Source organism: Carcharodon carcharias, chromosome 32 (genome assembly GCF_017639515.1).
Source record: "Carcharodon carcharias isolate sCarCar2 chromosome 32, sCarCar2.pri, whole genome shotgun sequence".
NCBI lineage: Eukaryota > Metazoa > Chordata > Chondrichthyes > Lamniformes > Lamnidae > Carcharodon > Carcharodon carcharias.
In genome coordinates this window covers 9,137,544-9,146,913 of record NC_054498.1, presented here as the reverse complement: position 1 = coordinate 9,146,913, position 9,370 = coordinate 9,137,544, and the positions used below count along the sequence as shown (strand labels likewise).

The 9,370-nt window shown below is 41.2% G+C and overlaps 1 protein-coding gene across 1 annotated transcript in view; it reads left to right on the top strand.

Moving 5' to 3' along the window:
• Positions 1-2,064: 2,064 nt before the first annotated feature.
• Positions 2,065-9,370, top strand: part of LOC121271978 (secretory carrier-associated membrane protein 2-like) — a 31,063-nt gene continuing 23,757 nt past the window's right edge. The window contains exon 1 of the mRNA XM_041178246.1: positions 2,065-2,224. Within this exon, the coding sequence (XP_041034180.1) occupies positions 2,168-2,224 (57 nt within the window). The 5' untranslated portion in view covers positions 2,065-2,167. The remainder of the gene's footprint in view (positions 2,225-9,370) is intronic.

Genomic DNA, 9,370 nt, shown 5'->3' with positions numbered 1-9,370 from the left:
CCAATAAATTATAAAGATTTTCCTTTTCCCACCTATTTCCATTATTTTTAAAAAAAAACACCCCCACTAGAGCTATACTTTGAGTGCCCTACCATCCATTCTTAATTAGCACATTCGTTTAGATAATATCACCAACTTTAACTTTAACACTTGTGTTCTTTTGTACTATTGTTGTTGACATCTTTTGATGATCTGCTTCTATCACTGCTTGTTTGTCCCTACAACCACACCACCCCCCTCCACCGCTCTCTCTCTCTCTCTCTCCGCCCCCCACACACACACCTTAAACCAGCTTATATTTCAACTCTTTCTTGGACTCAAACTCAAGTTCTGTCGAAGGGTCATGAGGACTCGAAACGTCAACTCTTTTCTTCTCCGCCGATGCTACCAGACCTGCTGAGTTTTTCCAGGTAATTCTGTTTTTGTTTTTGTTTTGGATTTCCAGCATCCGCAGTTTTTTTGTTTTTATTTTGGCTCCGGATTTAATTGCAGTTTGAATTGATATGTAGTGCTGTTGGTGCTTTCATATAAGATTCTGGCCTAGAGGTCCTCTGTAAGTGTCCATTAATCGGCTTTCCACTTGCCCCATCTAATTTTATATTGTTGAAAGAAAATAAAACAATTATTTAATCTACCACATCCTCAGGACATCCTAAATCACTGCCCTTCCAATGAGCCTTTATGAAATGCCACATTTGCTATGTAGGCAAACATGACACCCAATTTATATACAATAAAGTACCACAAATAATAAATGACCAGCTTTTTTAGGGAGAAATGTTGGTTAGAACATTAAGAGGACTCACTTTTTTTTTCCCTGATTAGTGTTTTTAATATCCACCTGAACAGGCAGGCAGCCTTTTGATATAACTTATCATCTGAGAGTTAGTATCACTCGATGATGCAGCTTTCTTTCAGAAAGCTACTGTTTGGGGCCATGTGGCCTCCTTCTGCGCTGTAAATTTCCATAATTCTACGATATATGTCAGCTTGGGTTATGTCTTATGTGTTTGAATTCAGGAGTGTGGACTGTCCGCACAAACTTCTGAACAGCTAAGAAATAAAGGCACACATGTTCTTAAGAAAGGTCGTCAACCTTAAACGTTAATTTTTGCAGATTTTTTTTTAGTCGCTAATAGATGGGATGAGTGTCACTGCCAAGGCCAGCCCTTGTTGCTCAAACCTAATTGCCCCATTAGAGAAGTTGGTGGCAAGCCGCTTTCTTGAACGGCTGCAATCCACCCAGGTGCTTGCTCCCAGGCCTGTTGAGTATTTCCAGCATTTTATGTTATTATTTCAGCTTTCTAGCATCTGCAGTATTTTGCTTTTGGGTGAGGTATGTGTTGAATTTGATTTTCTAAATACGCTAAAAATGTTGAAATTGTGTTGACGAGGGGCGTCATTCCGGATCTGACTATTCTGACTGCTCGAGGTAACTTTAAATCTTCAAGACCCATCTTTGGGTTGTTTCCATTAATAAGCTTTTCATTATCACGACTACCAGGTCATGTCTAGCTCAGGCTTGGCCTAAATAGCCAAGTGGTTATGGTACTGGGTTTGTAACCCCAAGATCAAGAGTTCAAATCTCACAATGGCAAAACTATGAAACAATGTAAGGCTTGGCCTAAATAGCCAAGTGGTTATGGTACTGGGTTTGTAACCCTGAGATCAAGAGTTCAAATCTCACAATGGCAAACTGTGAAACATGTAACTTCATCTGAAACAGATGGAAACAGGTTTGTACTCGAAAGAGTATCAAGAGTTCAAATCTCACAATGTCTGGTTCAGCCGGCGGCTAAGCACATAAACGTGCCAAACTACGGATTTTAGTCCGTGATGCCGACACAAAAACAAAGTAGAACCTGAAGGTTGAACGGCGTCGCAAACCTTTCCAAAGTTTCTGTTCAAAAAGTGCAAAAAAAAATTCTGGCCCTGGCGATTGTGTTGGAGGGTCCGGTGATGTCAGCGCGCTGGCGCCCCGCCTTTGTCCTTTGTGACGTCACAGCCGGAGGTTGGCGGTTGGCTGGCAACGGCGAGCTGTTATTCGCGCGTGCGCTGTTCCACTCGCCTCCGGTCGGTTGGCAGAAGGAAGTGAGCGCGAGTGGCAGGAGGAGGAGGAGGAGGGGGGCGTGGGAAAGTGAAGCCGCTTATAAACTTTAATTTAATAATGTCGGAATTTGATGCTAATCCGTTCGCGGACCCGGTGGATATCAATCCCTTTCAGGTAAAAGAAAAAAACCCAAAACGTCTTTAATTCAGTCGTTGTTGGGGGTGGGGGGGATGGGAAGAGTAAACAAATAATTTGGGTGGGCCCCACAAAGGCCGAGGCGCATTCCTAAATCAACCGAACCTGCTGGGTGGCTGATTGACGTGCGGCGCGACCAATCAGAGAGCCCGGGGCTTCATTCTCGGCCATTCAGCGCCCAGCAAGGGCGGGGGTAAAGCATCAAGTTCAGCTGCAGGCGCACGGTCCTTACTTCTGCTTCCTTGTCTTTAACTTAATGGTGTCACAAAAGTCACTGGAAAATACAGCATCTGAGACTCTTTTCTTAAATTATTCCCTGGAAAATATTTGTTTGAAAGTTTTCAGTGACTTGCCTGGCAGGGTTGGGCACAAGGTTCTGCTGGAAGCAGGTGCAACTCATTCCTTAGCAAAGGTCATCACGTTACAAACTACTGCCCACACCCATCTCATTGTTATTATGGTTTTATTTATACTTTGAATCCAGAGTTAATCGCCATAGGCAAATCTTAAAGCATTAGTTGCACAATTGGTTCACCAGACTCACTTTAGTTATTGTTCATGTTGGAGTTACTTGGGTTTTAAAAACAGACCATTTGGTCTAAGGGGTTTCACTGGCGTGTCCTCCCACTACTAATCAGCAAACCCTATCAGCATTTTTTTTTCTATTCATTCTTGGGCTGTGAGTTTCGCTGGCAAGACCAGCATTCATTACCCATCCCTAATTGTGACCTGCATTCATTACCCATCCCTAATTGCCCTTGAGCAAGTGATGGTGAACTGCCTTCTTGAGCTGCTGCAGTCCATCTTGTGCTGTCGGGGAAGATGTTCCAGGCTTTTGATTCTGCAACAGCGATGGGGCAATGATATAATTCCAAGTCCTGATGATGTGTGGCATGATGGTGTACCCCTGCATCTGCTGCCCTTGTTCTTCCAGATACTAGAGGTCATGAGTTTGGGAGATGCTATTGAAGGAACCTTGGTGAATTGTTGCAATGCATCTTGTAGATGGTACACATTGCTGCTACTGTGTGCTGGTGGTGGAGGGAGTGAATGTTTCAGGTGGTGACTGGGGTGCTGATCAAGTGTGCTGCATTGTTTTGGACCCCTCTATCCTTTCACCATCATTTACATATCCAGCCCTTAAATCCATCAATGCTATTTGCCTCAAAAGCACCTATTGGTAACAAGTTTCGCAACCTAACCACTCTTTGCGTAAAGATGTTTCTGCTGAATTCCTGTTTGGATTTTTTTAATCATGTTTTTAATGGTCTCTAATTTTGGACTCGTTTCCAATTGAAAACATTTCTGCCTACCCTATCAAACCTATTATTTTAAAAACTTCTATTAGGTCACCCTTAGAGAAAAAAGCCCCAGTCTGTTTAAGATTTCCCTGATAGCAGAACTGAGGCATTATAACTACCATCCTTGTCAATCTTTTTTGAACCTTCTGAAGACCAGGATAGTTCATGGTACTAAGTGTGGTCTAACCAAGGTTTGATAGGAGTTTAACACAACCTCCCTGCTTTCCAATATTATCCCTCTGTTTAGATAGGATTTGGTGGAAATCTGGTAAAATTTGATGTGTGGGGCAGACTGACACATCCAATTTTATAGCTTCAGTTAATTTACAGATTTTTAAAAATTCATTCATGGGCTGTGGACATCACTGGCTAGGCCAGCATTTATTGCCCATCCCTAATTACCCTTGTGCAGCGGGCATTTAAGAGTCAACCACATTGCTGTGGGTCTGGAGTCACATGTAGGCCAGACCAAATGAAGGACGGCAGATTTCCTTCCCTAAAGGACATTAGTGAACCAGATGGGTTTTTACAACAGTTGACAATGGTTTTATAGTCATCATCAGACTTTTAATTCCAGATTTTTATTAAATTCAAATTCCACCATCTGCAATGGCAGGATTCAAACCCAAGAACCCAGAATGTTACCCAGGTCTCTGAATTATTAGTCCAGTGACAATACCACTATGCCATCGCCTCTAGAATATCTTGGCCAAGGATAGAGAATATTCTTTTTAGAAATAATCATGGAAAAATAACTATTTAGATTTGAAGAAGGTAAAAACAAAGAAAAAATGCTGGATGACTCAGTAGGTCAGGCAGTTATCTGTGTAGTGCGAAATGGTTAACGTTTCAGGTTTCTTGCCTTTCATCAGCTAAAATATCTGGTTTGGTCCTGCAGAATTGAAACAAGAATTTACCATCTCAATTTGGACCATAGACTGTCAGTGTGGAATTTATCGTACAACTCCCATGTTATTGCACAATAATGTTTCTGGAAAGGATAGTTTGATGCAGCTTTGTGTGGTGGAGATTGGAAATAGGGGCAGTTTTAAAGTATCCTTAGCGCAAGCATGCTGAAGTAGGCAGAATTGAAAATATAAGCTGGCTGAGCTTTGATAGAGAAAAGCACCTGCAATGTTTTAATAACAAATATTGTATATATTTTTAAAATTTTTCTTTCACTGGATGTGGGTATTGCTGGCTAGGCCAGCATTTATTGCCCACTGCTAATTGCCCTTGAGAAGGTGGAGGTAAGCTGCCGCCTTGAGCTACTGCAATTGACTAATTGAATGCAGGAGGGTAAAATTATAAAGTTTGTTTAATTATTTTTTAAAAATGAAAGCTACACGTCGGGTAATGGTAAATCAGCCACTTGGTGTGTCAAAGGCCCACATAATGGTTCTTCAGCTTGATGTGTGCTTGTTTTAATTATGGATCATGTTTTTGTTTTTAAAAATGTACACTTTCTATGTTAGGTTTATTGATTTATACTGTATGGCAACAGTACCAATTTCAAGAAACTTGAAGTTGGGCATTAAGGAGCATCTGAAAGGGGGGGGGGGCGAGGAGGGGTGAGAGGAGAGGTAAATATGTGAAGAACCTTAGGAAGGGAGTTTGAGTCCATGGCCCAGACAGCTTAAGGCAGAACTGCCAGTGGTAGAGCAATTACAAGTGGGGATGTGAAAGAGGCAGAATTGGAGGCGCACAAAGATCCTGGAGGGCTGGAGGAAAGTGGGGGGAAGGGGGTGGGGGGTGGGGGGGGGGGGGGGGGGGGGGGGGGGGGTGGAGGGGGGGGGGGGGGGTGGTGTACGTGTGTGTGTGTGTACGTGTGTGTGTGTGTGTACGTGTGTGTGTGTGTGTACGTGTGTGTGTGTGTGTACGTGTGTGTGTACGTGTGTGTGTGTGTGTACGTGTGTGTGTGTACGTGTGTGTGTGTGTGTACGTGTGTGTGTGTGTGTACGTGTGTGTGTGTGTGTACGTGTGTGTGTGTGTGTACGTGTGTGTGTGTGTGTACGTGTGTGTGTGTGTACGTGTGTGTGTGTGTACGTGTGTGTGTGTGTGTGTACGTGTGTGTGTGTGTGTGTACGTGTGTGTGTGTGTGTGTACGTGTGTGTGTGTGTGTGTACGTGTGTGTGTGTGTGTGTACGTGTGTGTGTGTGTGTGTACGTGTGTGTGTGTGTGTGTACGTGTGTGTGTGTGTGTGTGTGTACGTGTGTGTGTGTGTGTGTACGTGTGTGTGTGTGTGTGTGTACGTGTGTGTGTGTGTGTGTGTACGTGTGTGTGTGTGTGTGTGTGTGGTGTGTGTGTACGTGTACGTGTGTGTGTGTATGTACGTGTGTGTGTGTACGTGTACGGGTGAGGAAACCAGGATGAGAATTTTAGAATTGAGGTGTTGCCGGACCAGGAGCCTTATCTATATATATCAGTGAGTTCAGGGTAATGGTGAACCAGACTTGGTGCAAGTTAGAATATAGGCAGCAGAGTTTTGGTTAAGTTAAAATTAATGAAGCGTTTAAGATGGGGAGGCCAACCAGGCAGTGAGATGAATAGCAATTTGACGCTACACGTTTGAATGTGTGACATGTGACAGTGTTGATGGCAACTTACTTGGATTAAAGAATAGTTTGTTAAGCAAGAGTAAAACTGAAAGGATAGTCCAGCCAAGAATGAAAATGGGAGGAGGCGCACATTAAATAGTTTTTCCATGTGCAGTAGATCAGGTTCCCCAGTTTCTGTAAATTTTAATTTCCCTATTTCACTTTGAATCTAGTGCCTACAATGCACATATATTTGTTCCTTTTGATTTAGTTGCATATTTTCTTAAGCTTTGGTGCAGTTTGAGTTCCTGCACATTATCAACTCATAAAAGGTGTGGGTGTATTGTATGATCTGAGATTGAAATTCTGATGATGCAAGTATGAAGTAAATGAAAATACAGCAATTCTAAATCATTTTAAAGCCAGGATACTGTTTTCTATCTTAATTCCGAGCCCTTCCAATACAGTTTTGTTAAATTTTGCTTTCCTTAATTTCATTAAGTTTTTTAACAAGTAATAAGATCTGACTTTCAAAGCAAGTTATTCAGAGAATACAAGTTTGACCAGTTAGATTCCATGAATTTTAGTCACTTTAACTGGTGTCTTCACTCCATGTTGCAATATGCACAGAAATCCTTTTGTTCAGAAAGTCTCAGGCAACACTCAGATACGCCTTAAGTCCATTTTAATGGGCGGTTCCTTTCCAACCCTATAGTGAATATCCTGCTCTGCATCATTATTTACAGAGGAACAATCATCAAAATGTGACTCCATGAAAGAATTAATCCAGCATTTGATTTATTTTTGATGTGATGCTATATGTAGCTTAATTTTATTTTATGCTTATTTTCACTCCTTCCCCTACCATTTTGCCTTTTCTAGTAGTCACATAAAGAAAAGAAATGCTTGTATTTATTTGGAGCTTTCGCAGCCACAGTCGTCTCAAAGTATCCCCAGTAATGCACTGGAGTGTCAGCCTTGATTTTTTTTTGTGTGTGTGTTCAAGTCCTGGAGTGGGACTTGAACCCAAATGCTGGGATATGGTTTCAGGTCCACTGGCAGTGGCCCTCTGCTAACTTGCCCCAATGTAAAATATTAAGTTTCACTGTGCAGAACTGAAGCAAGTATTTGCCAACGCTGTTTGGGCAGTCTGTGGGTGTGATTTTTGTCACAGCGCTGCTATGTTCTTGCACCATTAATGTTGTTTCTGACTATTCATCACGTGAATCTGAACAGAGAATTCTGGTGACCTATTTAATCATGGCCAGATTTATTATTCTTGCCTGATGTTTGCTGATAATCAGTTGCCACTGCTTGAAGTTTAACAATTATTTTTTATTCTATCTTTTCTGTTCCTTATTCTCTTTCCCTTTCTCCTATCTTTCTCACACCAACAATCCAGTTGAGTCCCATTGAAGCCTCCAGCTCAGGTTGCCTGATTCAATGCAGAGCAGGTGCAGAACCTATGACCTTTGGCTCAGTGCCAAACCATGTGATGCATTTATTCGCTGAGCCATAACTTTAAGTAAACTGAAGAAGTAAATACGTTGTCATGAAGTATACCATGTTAGATGTTCTGTTTGCACATAACACCTACCTCCTTTTATTCACAAGTAAACCTTCATTAAGGAGCTTCTCTGTCTGGGTTCAAAGGTAGTAAGTTAATGTGGAGAAGAAGAGAAGCATACTTTTTTCCAAAAATATTCTTTATTCATAAAATTTGTAAAAGTGCATAACGTAACAGTTCAGATTTGACATTTTGTGCAATATAGATCAGTTTCTTTCAATACAATACAGTGCCTCACTTTGCTTGCCATTACAGGTTATATTTGCAATGTACATTTACATTTTATGTCAAACATTCCCTGATGCATACAGCCCAAGTGGTTTTACCTGGTTTCCAGTCCCTTGATATACTATTTCAAAAGGGCCTCCTTAGACAGTGACTCCTCATTGAACTTTTGCAGCGGCTGCCCCAAGCTTCTGTGCATCCCTCAGCACATAGTCCTGGATCTTGGAATGTGCCAGTCTGCAAGAATGTGCTAGGAGGCAAGGTAATCCTTGCTAAGATGAAAACAAAATACTGTAAATGCTGGAAATCTGAAATATAATGAAAGAAGACTGGGAAAACTCAGCAGGCCTGGCAGCATCTGTGGCGAGAGAAACTGAGTTAACATTTCGAGTCTGTATAACTCTCTCATCGGATGCTTCCCGACCTAATGAGTTTTTCCAGTAATCCTTGCTAGCTTTGTTCATTGGCAATTTTTTCAAATGCTGTTGAGTTTTTGGACAGCAAGCCCCTCTTTTTAGTTCAAACTGACTTTCATTGTAATATAACTAGAAGGAATGGAAACTTTAAAAAAAATTGTGTAGAAAACACAAGCAAGTAGTTAACGGTGCTTTTACAGTTACTACTATTTTATTGATCCACTTTACCTCCCAATTTAATTGCATCAGCTTTGTTTCTGAAACAGTTGCATCAGTTGCGGTTATGTATTCAAAACAAGATGTTCCATTCCAAGAGTAATAGATTTTAAATGTTGTCTCCAGCAGAATTGATAGTTTAAGTTTAAAAAGCACATTTATTGCAGTTACAGTACTTGGTCCAGATATATGCAGCTACACTCGATATATGCCAGTTTGTGCAGGTAATGTGCGTGTCCAACTGAACCGCTGAATTGCAGTAAGTTCGTTTGGCCCTGTTATTGGTCTGTTGCAAATTACCTGTTTTTTTTGATGGACCAATTGTTAATTTTCATTGAAGGTTTCAAACTGTTTCTCCCAACCACCTCCCCACCCCCTCCAAAAAGAGAGGAAGCTAATAAGGGAACACTGATAGTTCTCGTTATCATTTTTCTGTATATTTGATTTGCTGGCATCATATTTCTGTTTTATAACTTCACTTTCTGTACATGAAAGCATTGTTTTGAGTAGGTGACCTTGCCTTTTGGAAATTTAAGCCAAGTGCCCCAAAACATGTGTCAAAATATTGCAATGGGGCCCTCAACGTATTTACATTTTAAAATCACTTCTCCAATGAAATTATAAATAAATACATACTTTTTAAATGTGTAGTATAAACACAAAAAGAATTGTCAAAAGGAGAGATTACCAGGAGATGGAGTTGCAAATGAAGCACAAGTTGCTGAGTCTAGCAGACCGAAACAGCGAACAGCCCGAAAGATTTTTCATTTCACTGCTGGTACTTTGCTGCATAAATTGGGTTTTTAAAACTATCACTTGGGTCAGTGTTACTTCACCAATGCCTACACTGCTTTGGAAAAACC